This window comes from Lactuca serriola, chromosome 4, assembly GCF_051521515.1.
Source record: "Lactuca serriola cultivar US96UC23 chromosome 4, Lser_US96UC23_V15, whole genome shotgun sequence".
In the NCBI taxonomy this organism is placed as follows: Eukaryota; Viridiplantae; Streptophyta; class Magnoliopsida; order Asterales; family Asteraceae; genus Lactuca; species Lactuca serriola.
In genome coordinates, this window is record NC_136411.1 from 342906607 (window position 1) to 342929225 (window position 22619).

A 22619-nucleotide genomic window follows, 5' to 3' on the forward strand; every position below is an offset into this window, starting at 1 on the left:
TATGATATGCTTGATATGGGCCGAAAGGCATTATGTTATGGGCCGGAAGGCGAATATGTTATGGGCCAGAAGGCGTTGTAATGTGGACCGTAAGGTTGGCGTGGGTAGGACCGGAAGGTCCACCTAGTCGGGACGGAAGTCCCCTGAGACACATGGACCGGAAGGTCAGGGCCTGGAAAGGCGTATGTGCGTAGGTTGTATTTTGGGGAACTCACTAAGCATTTATGTTTACAAATTTTGTGATATGTGTTTCAGGTAATAGCGAGGACCGTGGGAAGGCGCCGGCGTGATCTGTACACACTATGGAAGATTTATGATCTTGGGATTTATATGATTGTATTATGACATGATACATTGGATCTTGATGACTTATGTGATGGAAATATATTTTAAGAAATGAAAAAAATTGTTTTAAATTTTCCGTTGTTACATGAGCACATGACAGATTCAGTTCCAACAACTAATTCACATGACTAATCCGTTTAACATTACAGCCTGGTGGGTTCAATTTCAATATCGATTTTCTTATGTTTCCTCTGGATGGGATGTATATTCGTATGTATATATTCATTAATGTAAAATCTAATTGAAATAAACAAAAAGTTCAATTTCAATACCGATTTAGGAAGAAATTTCACAGTGCGACCGACGAATCGGAGCAGAGCAGAGCACATGAGCGACTAGCGAGTGAGCAGTAAACGAATCGATTTGTGTGTTTTCCGTTCTTCGTTCTTCTGTTCATCGTTTATGATCATGACTGACTCATAAGTATGTATGTTGTATGTGTTTTCTTTTTCATTAATATTTAATAATATATATATATATATATATACACACACACACACACACGGGTTGATGGGTTGACTCGCGGACCTAAACATATAACCCAACTCAACCCATAAAATAAGTGGGTTGGCAAGTCAAATATCAATCCAAACCCGTCTATTTTCGGGTTGGATCAGTGTTAGATTACTGGTTGGATCGAGAGTTGCCAGTCTTACTTAGGATATGATAGTCCATATGGGTTTGATATATGATATTACAACTATATTATTTACATTATTTCATACACTTGCGAGTAAGTGTTTTCGTCAACAAGTTTTTAACGCCATTTGCGAGGGATTGTTTTCACTTAAAGTTAGAAAATTAGGTAGTTGTTAGGCTCTTGAAGGTCTCACACATATTTTACTCTGTCAATCGAAAATCTAGAAATTCTGAATCTATGTTTGATTGGGAGATTGAAAGAACTTTGAGAGAGTTATCAACGCAACAATTAATGTTCCACAATTTTGAATACAAAGCTGTGATATTTTAAATGATCAACAACAATAATTTCTTTCAAGGCATGCCTAATGACGAGTCTTTGTCTAAAATGTCAACATCTACCCAAATAATATATTAAAATATCGTTATTAACCTTTAGGTCATTTATCTTGATATTTATTTAACCAAATGAGTTTTATTAAAATTTCTTACTTAATAGTTAAAACTTCTAGTGTCAACAGTCAAATATAGGTGTTGCTTAATGTGCCATGTATGATATGAGATATATGTGTTATATGTGATAAGTTAATTGCTATATGTGCCATGTATGATATGCTTGATATGGGCCGGAAGGCGAATATGTTATGGGCCGGAAGGCGTTGTAATGTGGACCGTAAGGTTGGCGTGGGTAGGACCGGAAGGTCTACCTAGTCGGGACGGAAGTCCCCTGAGACACATGGACCGGAAGGTCAGGGCCTGGAAAGGCGTATGTGCGTAGGTTGTATTTTGGGGAACTCACTAAGCATTTATGTTTACAGATTTTGTGATATGTGTTTCAGGTACTAGCGAGGACCGTGGGAAGGCGCTGGCATGATCTGTACACACTGATGGAAGATTTATGATCTTGGGATTTATATGATTGTATTATGACATGATACATTGGATCTTGATGACTTATGTGATGGAAATATATTTTAAGAAATGAAAAATATTGTTTTAAATTTTCCGTTGTTACAAGTTGGTATCAGAGCCTTGGTTTGAGGGATTCGGGTATACCTTCGGGCGTAACCGAACTCAAACCGAGGATTTGAGAAAATCTTTCAAAAACAAAATCATAAAATTTTTATAAAGGATTTTGTGGTAACCAAGGATGAAGCAGTGTGTACGATCAGCCAGCGCCCGAACGGTAAAATCCCCAAAATACCCTTACAATATGTGTTATGAGATATGATATGATACGAAATGCATGCTAGAAGACTAGGTATTCATATTAGGACTACAGTGGCCTGATTTGTGATGCCTTAGTCTAGGGAAATCTGTTGCTATGAGATGCTGCGAGAGCGAGCGGATAGCTAGTGCATGGCAAGAATAGAGTACTCATGATCTGGGGTTTGGGGAGGAGGACTTGGGGTGAATGTTGATGCGGTGAAGTCCGTAGTATTGGGCCCGTACTACCGAAGACACCGGGTCAGTGGGCAACCCAAGTAAGAATCCCTGGGTATCGGAGACTGAGTAGGGTTGAGTTATTGAGTGCGATTATGCTCGATAGAGTCTCTGATATTTCTATGTTGTATTTCAGAGGCATCATGGTTGGACCGCGCCATAGACCTAGTACGAGCAGTGTGAGTGACGAGGAGATTCGTCAGATGATTCATGAGGAGGTGGCTGCAGCGATCCGGGCTGAGATTCCGGAGATGTTTGGGTCTATTAAGACCACTCTGATGGAGACACTTGATGAGCGGTACGCCGCGTTGACTGAGGCTGCAGCCGCTGCAGCTACCGCAGATGTGGCCGCTGCCAGACCACAGGGAGGTGACTCGTTGCTATTTCGGGAGTTCAGCAACACGAAGCCACCTGAGTTTGAAGGGACGCAGGATCCGATCGCTGCGATGAGATGGATTGCTGATATCGAGGGATGCTTCTACACTTGTTCATGTCCGGAGCATCTGAGGGTATGGTTTGCCTTGAACCAGCTCCGCCTGGGAGCAAAGGATTGGTGGAAGTTCGTGACGGCGAACTTCACTCTGGCAGAGGTTTCAGCTGTGACATGGGAGAGGTTTACCACTATGTTCAGAGACGAGTACGTTCCCCCGGTGGAGAGGGAACGGTTGGTTCAGGAGTTCTTGACCCTCAAGCAGGGTAATGATTCTGTCACGGTGATCACGCGGAAGTTTCATGAGAGGGCGATGTTCTGCCCCGAGCAGGTATCCACAGAGCAGACTCGGATGAGCCGGTATTTGGGTGTGTTGAGGAGGGATATCCGGGAGTTCGTATCGAACTCGACCTATCAGACTTTTGCTGAGCTACAGGCGAATGCCAGGAAGCGCGAGATCGAGTTGGAGACCCAGGCCAGGGAGGAGGCCGAGTCTCAACGGGTGGATCGGCGGCTGGCTCAGTCTCAGCCGACAGCCAAGCGGACTAAGTCCGCCGATTCGAGGATGGGAGGTCAGAAGGGCCGCACTTGCGGAAAGTGCGGCAAGGGACACGAGGGGATATGTCGATCAGGTGCTTGCTACAAGTGTGGCAAGGAGGGGCACATTGCTAGGGATTGCCCTAAGGGGTTTATGGTTTGCTTTCATTGCAACCAGATCGGCCATCGGAAGGCCGAGTGCCCTCAGCTTCTCTAAGGATCCGCACCTACTGCTAGGGCTGCTGAGACTCGACCAGTGAAGGCCGAGGCCCCGAGGGCTCGCGGGAGAGCGTTCCAGTTGACTGCGGAGAAGGTCCGCGCGACGCCTGATGTTGTGGCTGGTATGTATTCTTTCATGTATTTATTATTCTTTTATGAGATGTTGTGCTTATGTCATGTTATGCGTAGGTACTTTTCTTGTGAATTATGTACCTGCTTTAGTATTATTTGACTCGGGTGCGAGTCGGTCTTTCGTATCTCTGGCTTTTAGTCAGCATCTCGGTATTGATCGGGAAGTGATGAGTCAACCTTTGAGGGTTTCCATAGCTGATAAGAAAGTGATATATGCCGCAGACGTGATTCGAGGATGTGTGCTCGAGATTTTCGGTGTCGAATTCCCTATAGACTTGGTTCCTATAGCGATGGGGGATGTCTGCGTTATCGTGGGCATGGACTGGTTGAGTAAGTTTGGGGCAGTTATTGACTGCGAGGGACAACGGGTGACGATTCGAGACCCTAGTGGGGGAGTGCTTACGGTGCATGGCGAGAGGACCCGGTGTGGGTCGGCGTTTTGTTCGGCTGCCAGGGCGAGGCAGAGTTTGAAGCAGGGCTGCAAAGGATTCATAGCCTACGTGATGGATACTCGAGTGGCCGCGGGGAGGCCCAATTCAGTTGATGACGTTCCTGTTGTACGCGAGTTTTTGGATGTGTTCCCCGAAGAGTTACCAGGTGTGCCTCCGGAAAGGCAAGTGGAGTTCCGTATCGATTTAGTTCCGGGAGCAGCGCCCATCGCCAAGGCGCCTTATCGTCTCGCTCCACCGGAAATGCAGGAGTTATCCTCACAGCTTCAGGAGCTGTTGGGGAAGGGGTTTATCTGACCGAGTAACTCACCTTGGGGAGCGCCGATTTTGTTCGTCAAGAAAAAGGATGGTTCACACCGGATGTGTATCGATTACCGGGAGTTGAACAAGTTGACGGTTAAGAACCGGTATCTGTTACCTAGGATTGACGATCTGTTCGATCAGTTGCAGGGGGCATCTTGGTTCTCCAAGATAGACTTGAGGTCGGGTTATCATCAGATGAGGGTTCGGGATGAAGATATTCAGAAGACTGCTTTCAGAACTTGTTATGGACATTATGAGTTTGTGGTGATGCCTTTTGGGCTCACCAATGCCCCAGCTGCGTTCATGGCTCTCATGAACAGGGTGTGCAAGCCGATGCTGGATCGGTCGATGATCGTATTCATTGATGATATTCTGGTATATTCGAGGTCTAGGGAGCAGCACGAGGAACATTTGAGGGAGATTCTTGGAGTTCTGAGATCGGAGAGGCTATATGCCAAATTCTCCAAGTGTGATTTCTGGTTACGAGAGGTCCAGTTCCTACGGCACCTCGTTAACCAGAAAGGGATTTTGGTTGATCCGGCCAAGATAGAGGCGGTGATGAGATGGGAAGTGCCAAGATCGCCCACTGAGATCAGGAGCTTTCTGGGTTTGGCTGGATATTATCGCAGGTTTATCAAGGATTTCTCCAAGATCGCCATGCCACTTACTAGGATGACCCGGAAGGGTGTTGCATATTCGTGGGGACCGGAGCAGCAGTCCTCATTCGAGACCCTTCGTTAGAACTTGTGCGAGGCTCCGGTGCTTGCACTCCCGGAAGGGATGGAGGATTTTGTGGTATACTGTGATGCCTCTATATCGGGATTAGGGGCGGTGCTTATGCAGAGGGGGCATGTGATAGCGTATGCTTCGAGGCAGTTGAAGCCTCATGAGTCGAGATATCCCACCCATGACCTGGAATTGGGGGCTGTGGTGTTTGCCCTCAAGATCTGGCGGCATTATCTTTATGGGGTTCGGTATACCATCTACACGGACCACAAGAGTCTGAAGTACTTGATGGATCAGCCAAACCTGAATATGCGGCAGAGGAGATGGTTGGATGTGGTAAAGGATTACGATTGTGAGATCCTGTACCACCCGGGTAAGGCTAATGTGGTAGCCGACGCGTTGAGCCGTAGGGCGGAAAGCGCCCCGATCCGCGATATTTGTATGAGGTTGACGGTGATGACCCCGATTTTAGATGCCATTCGTGGGGCACAGGCCGAGGCTGTGCAACCTGAGATGTAGAAGAGGGAACGGGTTGTTGGTTTGGTATCAGGATTCGTTACGGATGGTCGAGGGCTTATGGCATTTCAGGGGCGTATCTGGGTGCCGTTTGTGGGAGGAACGTGTACCACTTTGATGGAGGAGGCTCATCGGTCGAAATTTTCGATCCATCCGGGGGCCACAAAGATGTATTTGGATTTGAGAAAGGAGTATTGGTGGCCCTGTATGAAGAGGGACATCGCGTGGTTTGTTGAGAGGTGCTTGACCTGCTGTAGGGTTAAGGCCGAGCACCAGAGGCCGCATGGCAAGTTGCAGCCATTGGAGGTTCCCGAGTGGAAGTGGGAACAGATCACCATGGATTTCATCACCAAATTGCCAAGGACTGCCAGAGGAGTTGATGCAATTTGGGTGATTGTGGACAGGTTGACGAAGAGCGCTCACTTCCTTGCCATCAGTGAGAGTTCTTCAGCAGAGAAATTGGCGGAGGTGTATGTGAGGGAAGTGGTATCTCGACATGGGGTGCCGATCTCGATTGTTTCAGATCGTGATGTGCGTTTCACTTCCAGATTCTGGAAGAAATTTCATGAGGAGTTGGGTACTAGACTGCATTTTAGTACCGCATATCATCCCCAGACAGACGGTCAGAGTGAGCGGACGATTCAGACGCTTGAGGACATGCTTCGAGCATGTGTGTTGGATTTCAGGGGTAGCTGGGATGCGTATTTACCCTTGGCAGAGTTTTCCTACAACAACAACCATCATTCGAGCATTGGTATGCCACCCTTTGAGCTGTTGTACGGGAGGAGATGTCGGACCCCCATTTGTTGGGGAGAGGTTGGGCAGAGAGTGATGGGCAGTACAGAGATCGTGCTTCAGACGGCAGAGCAGATTCAACAGGTTAGACAGAGGTTGTTGACCGCTCAGAGTCGACAGAAGAGTTATGCAGACAGACGCCGGTCCGAGCTTGAGTTTCAGGTCGGCGACTTTGTTCTCCTGAAGGTCTCTCCTTGGAAAGGAGTGATTCGATTCAGGAAGAGGGGCAAGTTGGGGCCCCGGTATATTGGTCCATTCCGTGTGATCGCGAGGGTAGGCCGGGTAGCCTATCGTTTGGATTTGCCAGCAGAGTTGGGGCAGATTCACGACACTTTTCATGTGTCGCAGCTGAGGAAGTGTATAGCCGATGAGTCGGCAGTGGTTCCATTAGAGGATATTTAGGTGGATGCGAGCCTGAATTATGCCGAGAGACCAGTGGCCATCAGAGATCGGAAAATCAAGGTTCTGAGGAACAAGGAGGTACCCCTGGTGTTGGTTCAGTGGCAACACCGGAAGGGATCAGAGATGACCTGGGAGCCGGAGTGTGAGATGCGTGAGCAGCATCCGAAGCTATTTTCAGAGCGAGACTTCGAGGACGAAGTCTAGTTCTAGTGGGGGAGAGTTGTAACAGCCCGGATTTCCAGGTATCTTTTATGCTTATGTTTTTGGTGTTTTGTGAGGGGACTCGGCGAGTTGGAGCTCAGACTCGCCGAGTAGGATCACGGTTCTGGACGCGGGTTCGCGCCTGGACTCGGCGAGTCCAGGGTATGGACTCGGCGAGTCCGCGCTGTTTAATGAAACCCTAATTTCTCGGGTTTGGGACCTATTTAAAGGGCCTTAAGGCCGTCATTTGTACCCCACCAGCCCCCTGAGTGAAACCCTAGCGAGTTTGAGCGTTTGGAGAAAAGCAAGGAGCCATTATTGACCTTGGAGGTGTTACATTGCAAGTAAAAGGAAGCAATAGCTAAGGGAAATCAAGAGGAGCCACTTCCTAAAGATTTGAGGTCCAGAACATCACATTTGAGGTACTACCTTCGAGCTATTCTTTGTTATGTTGATGTTTATATTGATTTAAAGCTTATTGAGCCTTTTGTGGCTAGATCTAGTGCTTCCTTGGTCCCTTTAGTGACTTAGGTTCTGGATCTGGACCCTTGGAGGTCCAGAGTGTCCCTTTGTCCCAACTTTTTATAGATCCATGGGGGTTTTGGATTGGGATCTTTATGCTTAAGGTCAAAACACCATTTATGAGCCATGGAACGTGTTATGAGCACCAAGACATGAACTTTACGTGATGAATAAGCTTAGGAGGGCCAGATCTATGAATTGTTGGAGTGGATCTGACCTCAGAAGCAAGTTTGAGTTGATGCACGGCATGGACTCTCCGAGTCTGAAGAACAGACTCGACGAGTAGCATGAAGATTGTCCTTGACCACTCAGTGAGTGGTCCAGCCGAGTTATGAGTTGACTCAGTGAGTCAGGGAGAGTTAGAGAGGGTTGACAGGTGGACTGAGTCGAGCTGGGACTCGCCGAGTTGTTCTTGAGACTCGGCGAGTTGAGTCGTGGTGGCCCCACGATTCATGCCAGGTGGAACCCGTCGAGTCAGGGGAGTACTCGACGTGTCAAAAGAGAATCCTAAGAGAGTTGGTGGATACGTATAGACTCGCCGAGTCGCCCTAGTGCACTCGCCGAGTCCGGTCAAAGTTGACCGTTGACCAGAAGTTGACCAGTGTTGACTTGATAGGGGTAGTCAACCTTAGTGGTAAAAGTGTTAATTAAGAGACATATGATGTTATAGGAGGATTATAGCTCGGAGGATCGAGCACAAGTGATTTCCAGGATTCGCGAGTTATCGAGATACTTGAGGTGAGTCTTCTCACTATACTATACGCGGAAGGGTTGATTGTGTGACCGGAAGGTCGGATATGATATGAGATATATGTGTTATATGTGATAAGTTAATTGCTATATGTGCCATGTATGATATGCTTGATATGGGCCGAAAGGCATTATGTTATGGGCCGGAAGGCGAATATGTTATGGGCCAGAAGGCGTTGTAATGTGGACCGTAAGGTTGGCGTGGGTAGGACCGGAAGGTCCACCTAGTCGGGACGGAAGTCCCCTGAGACACATGGACCGGAAGGTCAGGGCCTGGAAAGGCGTATGTGCGTAGGTTGTATTTTGGGGAACTCACTAAGCATTTATGTTTACAAATTTTGTGATATGTGTTTCAGGTAATAGCGAGGACCGTGGGAAGGCGCCGGCGTGATCTGTACACACTATGGAAGATTTATGATCTTGGGATTTATATGATTGTATTATGACATGATACATTGGATCTTGATGACTTATGTGATGGAAATATATTTTAAGAAATGAAAAAAATTGTTTTAAATTTTCCGTTGTTACATGAGCACATGACAGATTCAGTTCCAACAACTAATTCACATGACTAATCCGTTTAACATTACAGCCTGGTGGGTTCAATTTCAATATCGATTTTCTTATGTTTCCTCTGGATGGGATGTATATTCGTATGTATATATTCATTAATGTAAAATCTAATTGAAATAAACAAAAAGTTCAATTTCAATACCGATTTAGGAAGAAATTTCACAGTGCGACCGACGAATCGGAGCAGAGCAGAGCACATGAGCGACTAGCGAGTGAGCAGTAAACGAATCGATTTGTGTGTTTTCCGTTCTTCGTTCTTCTGTTCATCGTTTATGATCATGACTGACTCATAAGTATGTATGTTGTATGTGTTTTCTTTTTCATTAATATTTAATAATATATATATATATATATATACACACACACACACACGGGTTGATGGGTTGACTCGCGGACCTAAACATATAACCCAACTCAACCCATAAAATAAGTGGGTTGGCAAGTCAAATATCAATCCAAACCCGTCTATTTTCGGGTTGGATCAGTGTTAGATTACTGGTTGGATCGAGAGTTGCCAGTCTTACTTAGGATATGATAGTCCATATGGGTTTGATATATGATATTACAACTATATTATTTACATTATTTCATACACTTGCGAGTAAGTGTTTTCGTCAACAAGTTTTTAACGCCATTTGCGAGGGATTGTTTTCACTTAAAGTTAGAAAATTAGGTAGTTGTTAGGCTCTTGAAGGTCTCACACATATTTTACTCTGTCAATCGAAAATCTAGAAATTCTGAATCTATGTTTGATTGGGAGATTGAAAGAACTTTGAGAGAGTTATCAACGCAACAATTAATGTTCCACAATTTTGAATACAAAGCTGTGATATTTTAAATGATCAACAACAATAATTTCTTTCAAGGCATGCCTAATGACGAGTCTTTGTCTAAAATGTCAACATCTACCCAAATAATATATTAAAATATCGTTATTAACCTTTAGGTCATTTATCTTGATATTTATTTAACCAAATGAGTTTTATTAAAATTTCTTACTTAATAGTTAAAACTTCTAGTGTCAACAGTCAAATATAGGTGTTGCTTAATCAATCTTGTTTTGGTTGATCCATATAAATATTTTGTTTGCTTAGGAGCAAGGAAACACTTACCAATACCTATTATGGATCAGGCTGAAATGTTGCATCTTCAGCTTTAGACTCTTCAAATTCCTTGATTTTTTCTAATTTTCCCTTCAAACATATTTTTAAGCTATTAGTTTGTCTTTTTTTTTCTTACTGACTAAACAACAAACAAATTTAGAAATAACAAATATACGAATAAAAAAACCTAAATACGATTAAGAAAAACATGTATCTTAGAATATTAAACTTTATTAAACAATTCACATAAGTAAAGGAATTTAGGTAGTTATACGGTTTTAAGAATATTTGTTTGGTTTTAATCGCATGGTTATGCATATGTAAACAAGCAACATCAACATCTTGAAAAAGTGTTCATCCTTGAAAGATTAATTGATGGTTCAAGTTTCTTGGTGGACAAAAAAATAGTTTAAAAGTAGAATTTAGTATTAAAAAAAATAATAATAACATGAAAAATACTTGTTAAACAATTCACGATTTTTGTATGTATTCAAAAATGTCTAAAAATCTATAAAAATAAAAATATATACATATTAAATTAAATAAACGACTAATGGCCGAATTAAAGGTTTTATAAAAGTTATTTCATAATCCATCTACAACCAATAATAATAAAACATGTTTAACGATTTACTTGGCATATTCAACTAATGGTCCGTCATTATCTTCATTATTGACATCTTCTTTGAAATACGTCAACATACTATTTGAGAAATAAAAAAAGAAGCTTTTTAATTTTTTATATCAATCCTGTCAATGTCTTCATCATCAACAACCTAAATAAAATCGGCTATCACTACAATATCTTAAGCACAACCATAAGATTAAAAATTCATAAATTTATTTTTAAACAACGATTTAAAAAAATAAAAAAGTTAAAAACTTGAAAGCTTATAATTTTAATTTCTTTTTAAAAAGGTAAAACTCAAGAAAAATGATAAAGTAGATGATTAAGACTTCATATAAAATTTAGTCAACAACTCACCATTTCAAATAGTAAAAAGATTGATTGTATATTTAGTGCAAAAGTTGCTACAATCCAAACTCAAGGGTCCAAAAACAGTAAAAACACGTGACTTTTACAAGTCGGAAAACAAACAGAAAGCGCGAAAGTTCCAACGCCCAAAACCAGCGGGCTCTAATCACCTCCTACCCCACCCACGTAACCCTTACCGTGTACCCTCACATCGCTACATTCACTCCATATATCAATAACAGGTGGTTGTAGAGAGTTTTTATTTTCCTCCTCCTCCACCTCCGCCGCCGCCGCCATGGAAGAAGTTAGGGCTAGCTCCGCCTGGGTTGCCTCTCATTCTTCTCACGTCACCGTCGATTCCGAAGGTATGATTTCATCGTTTATAATGCCTTTCCCATCGAAAACGCTGTTGTGCGAAGTCACATTTTGTTTGTTCATACGGTTGCATTCGAGTTTTTCGTTCGGATTTTGCAGGTGTAATCTGTTCAGTTTTCATGTAAACTTTTGAAAGTAATTTGTGTTTTTTTCCGGTTCACAGGCATTGAAAAAGTGGTGGAAAGTGTCGAAAACTCTATCCCGAAAGTTGAATGGAATTACGAAGGGATTCATTACTTCGACAATGGTCCTTTAACTGTTCAATACTTGTTCGTTTTGGATGCTCTGAATTTCTGCTTTTGGCCAGGTAACATTGCATTTTTTTGTTAGATTTTTTAATCAAAGCTGATCAAATAGGCTAGTTTTAAGCTTTAAAGAGTTGTGCATTATCAAAATTTCGGGACAAAAGTTACTACTGTATTCGATTTCATAACAAGAACCACAAATAGAACAATGCTACTGTAAAATTGCAACATAATCCCTATAAGATGTTAAAGTTTTTCCCTTAGATTGGGACAAAGGGAGTATTGTAGATCATAGCCATAAAACTAATGTAATTAGCATCAGTTGGATAGCTATTGTAATGATTTATTCTACTTATGATCAAGATTCTAATAGATACTTAAATAAGTTGATTGTACATTTTGCTAATTGATAACAGATCAAGAGTTAAACTATGATGATTTGGCTTCTGGATTGAAATCAGCTCTTGAAAATGATCAGTCTGTGTTTGATGCTGATCGACTTCAGAAGTACACTGGTACTACTACTCTTGAATCTTTATCATTTCTTTTCTGAAAACTCTGAGTGATTTCCAATGTAAATGACCAGATTGCCCCTTACTTTTCTTCTTCTTGTTTAACTTTCTTACATACTCTCAGGCCCAGAATTGCGTGAACTATTGAAATGGCCAAGACCACTTCCTTTGGAAGATGAACGTGTCCGCTTAATGCATGAGGTACATTTTGGTGTTTCTATAATTTTCAAAATACAAGTAAAATTACACTTCTGCCCTCAACCAACCAAAAAAATGATGTGTATATATCATATATGTATGTGTTAGGTTGGGTTTGAGCTGGAGAAAAGCTTCAAGGGAAAGGCATCCAACATTGTTGAATCTTGTGGAAAATCAGCTACAAATCTTGTTGCTACAATCGCACGTCATTTTCCTGGTATTTACGTTTCTACCCTTTTGTGTTTCCCCTTTCCATTGTCTAATACAAATTTACAAAATAGGTTTTAGAGATCACACAGTGTACAAAGGCCACCAAGTGTTCTTATATAAAAGAGCTCAGATATTTGCTGCTGATGTATGGGGGGCATTTAAGGGAAAAGGGTATGGAGAATTTGATGATGTAGGTTCAATCACTATATTTGCGGACTATATTGTCCCTGCTGTTCTTCAGCAGCTTGGAGTATTGAGATATAGTCCTTCCTTAGCTGACATCATAGGGGCAAATAAGGAAATTGGCTCTGGCACTGAGGAGGAAGTTGAGTTACGCGCTTGCTCGATTTATGCTGTTGAAAAAATGAGGGATTTGATCGTTAAAAGAACCGGGAAACAGGTTAGTGTTTTTTTTTGACTTAATTGATTAAGCTCTTAATGATTAAGAGAAGGTAGGGTCCCTTAACCATTAAGAGGTGATTCCACTTTATTGGGTTAGTTAGTATGTAAGTTTGGGCTTTTGTTTTGTAGGTGTTGAGTGTGGAATTGGATCTTTGGTTGTGGGCATATGGTGTTTCAAATCCATCTCTTCAACATCATCGTACCTTATCTATTTATTATTGAAAAAATAGGTTGTCGGGTGGGTGATAATATATAGCCGCCATTTTGGTTTCATTTGTTATATGCGGCAATTTTGTCTAAAATTCGGAAATTAGTACAAGGTTAATGTCCATAAAGTTTTCTTGTTTTTATATCAATGGGATCTCGGGAGTTTGTTTATGTTCATTATTCAATGTATAAATGATCTAATACAAAATCAAATCATTTAGATATATAAACTTTATAAAAATCAGGAGGAATGTGCATAAAACCATACAAACCGCATATATATATATATATATATATATATATATATATATATATATATATATATATATATATATATATATATATATATATATTCGACACAAACATGTTAAAGTTAGGCAAAGTACATCTAAAAAACTATATTTTAAGTTGGTTTCTGTATAGGAATTTAAAGAAGAGAATCGATTATCAAATAAAAAAAATCAGATTACATGGCAGTTGTAGTGTAGGTGACTAGAGGTTTTTTCTCTTACTATTTTGTCATCATGTCATGTACTCATGTATGAAAACGATGTTGAATTAGTAAATAGTGTATACATGGTTATATAGTGGTTTGCACTTTGCATCATTGCATGTGTCGACATATACATCAATACCATTGAAAACTCCCTTGATCCTTTCCAATTGACTATATAAATATAAGACTATTTTCGGTAGTAACTAAAATCTCTCGTCCATTCGTTAAAATATATTTTCTTTTTTCGTGATATAACCAACCAATTAAAATATATTTTTTTTTATCAATTCTATTAACAACTCAAATCAACCAAACTTTTTATTATTATAAAATAAGTAAAACTATACAAAACTATATAAATATTGGCCTTTATATATATATATATATATATATATATATATATATATATATATATATATATATATATATATATATATATATATTAAATCTTTTAATTTTATAAATATAAGTCTATTTTTTATTTTTATTTTAAAAAAGATAAAGCCTAATTTAACATTTATAAAATTTATTTAAGAATAAAAAAGGAAAAAAACAATTGAAAATCTAACACAAATATTTACAACTAGGTGTGAGACCCATATGTTATACGAGTTTGTTAAAACAAAAAATTAAATATGAAAGTTTAAACAATAATTTATTTAAATTTGAAATTTTAGATTTGATATTTAAAATTTAAAAGAAAACATATTAAATACTATATGAGTCTTAACATTTTAGTTTTTTGGTTATTTTCAATTAAGATAATTATTAATTGAAGTATAATATGATCTGTTAATTAAGAAAAAATAAAACAATGAAAAATGACAAATGAAAAAAATATTTATTCAAAAATACCAAAAAATGACATGTGTTTAAGTTAATGAGAGAGTGACATGTGTCACAATTATTTTCATTTATTAGGAATGATTGTGTTTGGTGGATGGACGCCTCCCATGAATGTAAGGATGCGGTGTCAATGCCACCACATGGTGAACATCATCTCCAAGTTGAGTAAAGATTTTGTGGTTGTAGATCGAGGTGAATGGAGTTACAAACATAATTTTTGCTCTCTTCATTTTTTTTAAGTCATTAACAACTTACTAGTAGAACATCATTTCCTAAGGTTTATAAGTTGATATTTGATTAATATGGCTAGCTCTTCAACATGATAAATTGGAGATGCATTCGGTATAACCTTAGTGGAGCATTTTCCTTTATGTTTAATTTTTTTAATTTTTTTTGTTGACCAACCAGAGAAAAGGTCACCAATGACAACAACATTCAATTGTTTATAAATATTACTAGTTTATAACCTATGGAAACCACGAGTATAAAATTAATTAAATTTTTATAGTAAAACCTCAAAATTATTAATTAATTATTTTAAATAAATTATTAATTACGATATATTTTTATTAGTTGTGTGAAATTATAATCGTTGATTCAAATAAATATATAAAATTAATTTTTAATATATATTAGACATTTTTTATTTGTGAATTAATGAAAACAATAATATAAAATTTAAAATGGAGAATAAATGCATTGCCAAATAACATCACATTAATTAGGAGGTCTAATAAATTTAAAAATGATGACTAATAGATTGACAAGTGGCATCATATTAATTAAGATGTCTAATATAGTGACACATGACAAAATGACTACTATTTTATTAGTATAGGGATATTACATGATAGGTTGATAATGAAACCTCTCTAAAGTCTAAACAAATAAATAATGGACCATCATCAAGATGTAGAGATAGCATATTGTATATATGATTCTAAAGTAGCATGTTAGAAGCATTGCGTTATATAAAAAAAGTTATAAAAAATTTACATTTGTTAGAAAAAATTGAAGGTAGCATGAGCTACCCTTGCAACCAATTGTATCCGACCCAACACTAACAGTCAGAGGCGTAGCCAATATGGGGCAAGAACGTGCCTTGGTCCATGCACACAATATTAAGGTTATATATATATATATATATATATATATATATATATATATATATATATATATATATATATTTGTTAAATAAAAGGAATTAAGATTGTGATATGATCTACTTCATTCATAACTTGAAATTAGTAGGAGATGATATATTGTTGTCTATTAAACTCTATTTTAGATTATTTTAATGATGTAAGACGATATCGTATGCAACTTAAAAAAACAATTTAGTTAAGAATGCATATATAATTACATTTTGTTATCATTTAAAAAAATTTGCCACTTGTTCATATTTTGTATATTATTTGGCATACCTAAAACAAAATCCTAGCTATGCCACTGCTAACAGTATGATAATAACCTAATTCTAATTTCAAGAATATTATAATTGATAAAAACTACAAGATTGGTCTCTATAGTATTCAAAAAAGTTTGGATAGGGTCCAAAAAGTTTCTAACTTGCATGAAAGGTCCAAAATCAAGGTTTTTCTGGTTTTTGGTCCCCGATACACTTGAAAAGTCGATTTTACCATTTTCATTTCATTTTTCTATTTCATTTATTTATTTTGGTATTTAAATAATTAAAATTAAAAAATAAAAATTAAAATCTCTCCTCTCTCTCTCTCTCTCTCTCTCTCTTATCTTTAGGAACACAAAAACACATAGTCAAGATCATAAACATTTTCATGAACACATATACACACATCACATTTTCTGATTTTGTTCTCCAAAATAGACATGCATATGTATATTGATACACAAGAAAATACAAACATACACAAACACTCAAGTACAAACCTTCAACAATGGAAAGTAAAATCAACCACCAGCTTCCATTATTACCACCGACTGCCATCACCGTCCGCCACCACCACCTTCAACCAGCTCCGTCTCCACCTAGATTATTTCTGCCATCTTCATCTCTACACAAACACTCTTTCCAAAAACGATTATATTACACATATCTATTACAAATTTCAACATCTCAATGCATCTTCTTCAAAGAAACAATACAAAACCATCAATTTTAATTTTTCATCTTCGTTCACCATCAAACCCATTTTGAAAATCAAAATAAAAACATCAAGAACACTTAGAAATATCGAACCCTAAACTGTCAATTACCCTAATGATCACTTCTAAAAATGCTAAAGCCCTTTATCTTTGATCTCAAAATCAAACCATAAACATCTCTTACTTGATTAATTGCTTTTGAAGCCCCTAGGGTTCTCTGTCGATAAGCAGGGCAATAATGGTCGGAGAATAAAAGCCCCTTGCTACAATTGAGATCCTCGAGGTGATTTGCGTCCAATCCTAAGGCCTTTGAGAATAATCGGAAAAGTATGCCTCTTAATTTCATCACCTGATTTGAGTACTCGATTTGAATGTCTCTACAAACCTCCAATAATATCTTAGGGATTCCATAATTCACCACCTGAAAAATGACTAGGTTTGTCGAGCCTTCACAGATCATCTCCACCATGTATGCTCTATGGGTCGATTGCAGCAGTTAAGGTTTTGTGGGATGTGTTCTGGTGATTGGAAGAAGATGGGAGGGATTTGGCGGATTTCATCATCTACGAGGCCCTTCACACCAGTTTTTGTTTGGTCGAAAACTTTGAGCTTCTATGGTCGATCTAGCTTAAGACTACCGTAGTAATGGTGACATCCATTTTTATGAAGAAGATCTTGTACATCTATTTGTGTGTGAGAGAGAGAGAGAGATGTTGTGGGATTTATTTTATTTTCTATTTTTTATAATTATTTAAATACTAAATAAATAAAAAATGTAAAAAAATAAGGGCAAAATAGCCCTTTCAACTTTTTAAGACCAAAAACCACAAAAAATTCTTGATTTTGGACCATTCATGCAAAATTGAATTTTTTTTGGATCATATCCAAAGTTTTTTGAATACTACAGTGACCAATTTTACATTTTTGTCTATATAGTTATACATATTTTATTAATCACCCTCTTTAATAAATAAAGAACTTTTTGCCACATGTCACACTCTCATTAATTTTGCTACATGTCATTTTGTGGTTATTTTCAATTAATTTTTTTCCACATGACATTTTGTGGTTTTTTTCATTTTATTAATTTTCACATAATATTTAAATGTAATAATAAATGCATATCAATTTCATTAATTGATTTTCTTCTAATTTCAAATTTTCTAAATTAAAGTTTCATTAGATTCCTTTGTTTATTTATCTAAATTATTTATTTAATTTAAAAGAAATACAAACAATTTAATTTAAATAATTCAATATTTTTCTATTTTTTCTTATAAATTCAAACTTCTCAAATTTTAGAGTTTAATTTTTTTTCTTTAAATAAAACCCATGTAATACATAGGTCTTACGCCTAGTCTTTCTATCTAATAAAAGAATAGTTTTATTCTCCTTTTGACATGTGTCATCTTATTAGGCCTCTTAATTAATGCATATTTTATTCTCTTTTTGCCATGTGTTATCATATTATATCTTCTAATTAATGCATGCAATTTGTAACCTATTGATTTTCCATTTCAAATTTCAAATTTTAAATTTCTCACTCTAATTACATTAAATTAATAACATTAGAATAAATATTAAAATAAACTTAATACAAATTGTAAAGTGATATAATTTCACATATTTATTTAATCATTTTTAATTTTTATTTTAAAAGTTTAATCTCCCTATCTAATAAAAGACTCTTTAAGATGCCACATGTCTTTCTTCTACACCCCTCACCTGCCACGTGTCACTTTTTTACGCCATCACCAAATGATTTTCCCTCCCATTATAACCTAATTTCTAATTCATGCTCATATAAATTTTGAATAATTTCTTTTGTCTAATCAACAACTTAATCCCTGATTTTTTGGGATACTTATCAATAGCTCCGGTAGTTGATTGCCTCTAAATTTAAAACCGATTGCTAATTTTCTTTTATTTTGTTAGTCTTTGTTGCTTCCGCTTATTTTAGGGCGTGGTTCACTACCCCATTGATCAGTTTGTAAGGTAAACTCCCACATGTGAAGTATTTTTTTGCAAATTAGGTTTTATGTGTGAGGTTAAATCCCGTATGACTTCGGTTTTTCGATTTTTCAGTGGGGCTCTACAAGGTACATATCGACTTTATGATTAATTTCCCCTGTAAATTCTTTGATTAAGTAAGTCTAACTCTTTTTTTTTTGTGAAAGAGGTCATCTAATTCCTACATATACACACTCTCTTGTGTTAAGTAAGTCTGGTTCGTTGACTTCTGATTGATTAATATGTATATATGTATGTTTGTTAGTTTATGTGATTGTATGTCCTGTTATGCGTTGTAACTTGATTTGGGCGAATAAAATCATATAGGGTTGATCTGAATAGTTGTGTGTATTTTGTATGTTTAGGTCCATGTTTTTTTTTTAAATCTGTTTGTATTTTGTATTTGTCCAAGTTTGAAGATGGTCTATTGTTTATGAAAGTTTTGATCGGGTATTTATTGTTTATGAAAAAAGATTAAAAATAAGATATATCTTGATGGAAGTAAGTTTGAGGTTTCATGGGTTTGTTAGAAAATATTGACTATTCTAAAACATTGACTTTTGTGATTTGAGAGTTTCAAAATTTGAAAAGTAACTTTGTTGTGCCATTTTAATAGCAGACGACATTGCATGAATTTGATGTATTTATCATTCTAACTAATAACAGAAAAATATTTTTATATCACCTGTTAGCAAAAAAATAATATATTATATTATTTTTAGTAGAAATGAAATATATATGGATGTATGCATCTAAGTATCTAACTACTAAATGAAATTTATCATATAGCCTTACCTTTCTTCTATACAGGGGGGAAACAAAGGAACATAGAGATTTTGCTAAATGATGCTCAGGTTTAGCGTCGGGTCGTAATATAATTTGATTATGATTTAATAAGGTAATTTTTCTAATTTAATAACAAAGTTATAAAAATTGTAGTTGACTCTAATTAATGACATTTTAGTTGATTCTAATTATAACAATTTTAAGTTTTAGTTGACTCTGATGAGCATAAAAATTAAAGAACGTTGTTATTTCTTGCATTTAGCCATGGTTGGCCAAATTTAAGAAAGAGCAATGTACTTTTCAAGCTTAATATAATATTTTAAGAGAAAATGCAAAGATGTTAAAACCAAGTTTACTATATAAGATGCGAATCATCCTATTGAGTATTGATCATTGAAAAGACAGGGTATTTCATGTAACTTCTTTGATCTGTTATAAACAATGTATTCTTCATCATGCCACTTTTAGGGTTTTTTTTTAATAATCTTGTGTTTTATTAGTACAGTTTTGTCAAAGAAATGTTTATAATACTAATCTGGTGACGTAGGTATGACTGGTAGCTGTTTTGAATGGTTAAGGTATTAAGTGTAAACATTCTTTAATTATATAGACTATGACTGGTAGTTACTTCGAGTAGTTGGTAAAGATCTTAAAAAACTTCATATAAAGCACATATTAAATATATTTGCCTCCACCTCCACATATGTTTGCAAGATTATTACTATGCTTTTATGATTTGTATTGAATCAAGTTTGATTTTTTCTTTCCAATTTTATCTAAAAATGTCAATTTAAACGATACATTGATTGAATGGGTAAAACCATTTAAATTAAAGGTATGAACTCAGTGGAATTTGGTTTGATTTATACATGAATGTTTAAGCAAACTCTTGAAATTTATAACTTGGAAATTATATTTTCTCATTCTATGCAAATTGGAACTTGGAAAAAAGAGTAGGATGAGGTTATTTTTATAAGTAAGCAATTTACTGATTGCTAATAAAGTAAAATGGGATGATTAAAAGCATTATAACCATATTGATTTATCAAATGTGAAAATCTTAGTTAATTTATGATTTGTTTCTTTAAAATATGCTAAAAACTTGGTTATTTATGCTCAAGAATTATACCTGTGTTTGCAAACTTGCTTACTATATATTATACATGGACATTAAATGTGAATTTATAATATCTTTACTGTGGATGAAAATCGTTAAAGTCATTCTTCATGAATATTATATGGAGAATCATGATTATGGTATGGAGAATCATGATTATGGAATTTGTTTACAATAAGCCCTACGATGTATGATCTCAAGCTACTTCCTTTGAATATTTTCCATCTAAAGGTGGTTTGTGTCGGAAACTTGAAACAAGTCAAATTTTTTTTATCGGAAGATTATATTAAGAACTTATTTTAAGTTAATATAACATTGTATTTTGAAAAACACCAATAATTTCATTTTCATCCAAATATACTTGATTTTTTTTGTTTATTATTTTATAACAAGTCATTTACAGTATATTTTATAACTTATTGTTACGAGGCGGTGCAAGCTTTTTTCAAAATTTTTCTTTCTAAAATGGCTACTTTAATAGCATTGTACTTTAAAATAAATTATAAATATTATTCACCCGTGTAGTACACGGGTTATAACCTAGTTAATTATATAACCGTGGTTCTCACGGGTTATAAACTAGTCTATAATAAATGAATGCTTTTTTGTCACTTGTCACACTCTCATTCAATTTGTCAAATGTCATTTTGTGGTTATTTTGAATTAATTTTTTTCCACATGTCATTTTATGAGTTTTTCTATTTTATTAAAATCTATATAATATTTTAATGTAATAATTGCAATAAATATAGTAATAAATAGATATTATTTTCATTAATGAACTTATCTTTTAGTTTGAAAAATTTCAAAATTAAAGTTCATTAGTTTCTTTTAATTTTTAAATTATTTGTTTAACTTTAAAAGATAAATAAAACAAATCTATTATAATAATTCATTATTTTTTTTATAAATTCAAAGTTTTTAAATATTTTGATCTGTATAATTCATTTTTTTTAATTAACCTATATAATACATAAGTCTCACAACTAATGATTCAAATAAAAAAGAAACATTCACTTTAGTATATATTATTATAAACTAGTTTATAACCCGTTGGAACCACGGTTATAAAATTAATTAAACTTTTATAGTAAAAAATCAAAAATATTAATCATTTATTTTAAATAAATTACTAATTAAGAGATATTTTTATTAGTTATGTGAATTATAATCGTTAATTCAAAAAAATATGTAAAATTAATTTTTATTATATATTAGACATTTTTTTTAATTGTGAATTAATGAAAACAATAATATAAAATTTAAAATTTAAATTAAAATAGAGAATAAATATATTGACAAACTAGGTGTGAGACCCGTGTATTACACGGGTTTATTAAAAAAATATAAACTTATAAAACCTAGACAATTTAAAAAATAATAATTTTATATATATAAAAAGTTTTGATGAATAAGTATATAAATGAATACAAAGTAATACAAATTTATTTAAAAATAAATTCAAATTGAAAAAAGTTATTGTTATGTAAATAATGAAAATAAAAAAGGAAAACAAATATGTTGATAAATTTGATGGAATTTATTATAATTTATTTTAAGAATGAATTGAATTTAATTAAATCAATGATTTTCACTAAAAATAAAATGAAACCAATAAGCAAATTACATATGGAAAACAAATAAATCAAAAATTATGAGAAAATTACATGTGGCAGATTAAATGAGAAGATGACATGTGGCAATAAGATCTTCATTTATTAAGGAGGATAGCATCACATTAATGAGGAGGTCTAATAAATTTTAAATGGAGAACTAATAGATTGACAAGTGACAACACATTAGTTAACATATCTAATATGATGACACATGATAAAATAACTATTTTTTATTAATATAGGGAGATTATGTAACTAAGAATAAGAAAAAGTAATTTTGATGTAGAAGAATATTTGTATGACAGAAAAAGGTCAACGTATACATTGTATGTTAAAAAGATCCGACCCGCTGACTTGGTATGATTGGACATTGATCCATGTTTGACGGCAGCCAAACAAGACCCTCACTTC

The 22619-nt window shown here is 35.7% G+C and overlaps 1 protein-coding gene across 1 annotated transcript; it reads left to right on the forward strand.

Annotated features, from left to right (window-relative positions):
* Nucleotides 1–11275: 11275 nt before the first annotated feature.
* On the forward strand, nt 11276–13384 carry LOC145097516 (uncharacterized). The gene is made up of 7 exons (XM_079035091.1): nt 11276–11429; nt 11603–11746; nt 12101–12199; nt 12321–12397; nt 12503–12611; nt 12676–13004; nt 13136–13384. The coding sequence occupies exons 1-7, from the start codon at nt 11360–11362 to the stop codon at nt 13226–13228; spliced, it is 921 nt and encodes a 306-aa protein (XP_078891217.1). The 5' UTR covers nt 11276–11359; the 3' UTR covers nt 13229–13384.
* The last annotated feature ends 9235 nt before the right edge of the window (nt 13385–22619 follow it).

Excerpts from the sequence above, each read along its gene's own strand:
- LOC145097516 (XM_079035091.1), top strand. The coding sequence starts at position 11,360 with ATGGAAGAAGTTAGGGCTAGCTCCGCCTGGGTTGCCTCTCATTCTTCT. Across the intron at positions 12,398-12,502 it reads GTGTCCGCTTAATGCATGAG|GTTGGGTTTGAGCTGGAGAA; the intron begins GTACATTTTGGT and ends TGTATGTGTTAG. Across the intron at positions 12,612-12,675 it reads AATCGCACGTCATTTTCCTG|GTTTTAGAGATCACACAGTG; the intron begins GTATTTACGTTT and ends TTTACAAAATAG.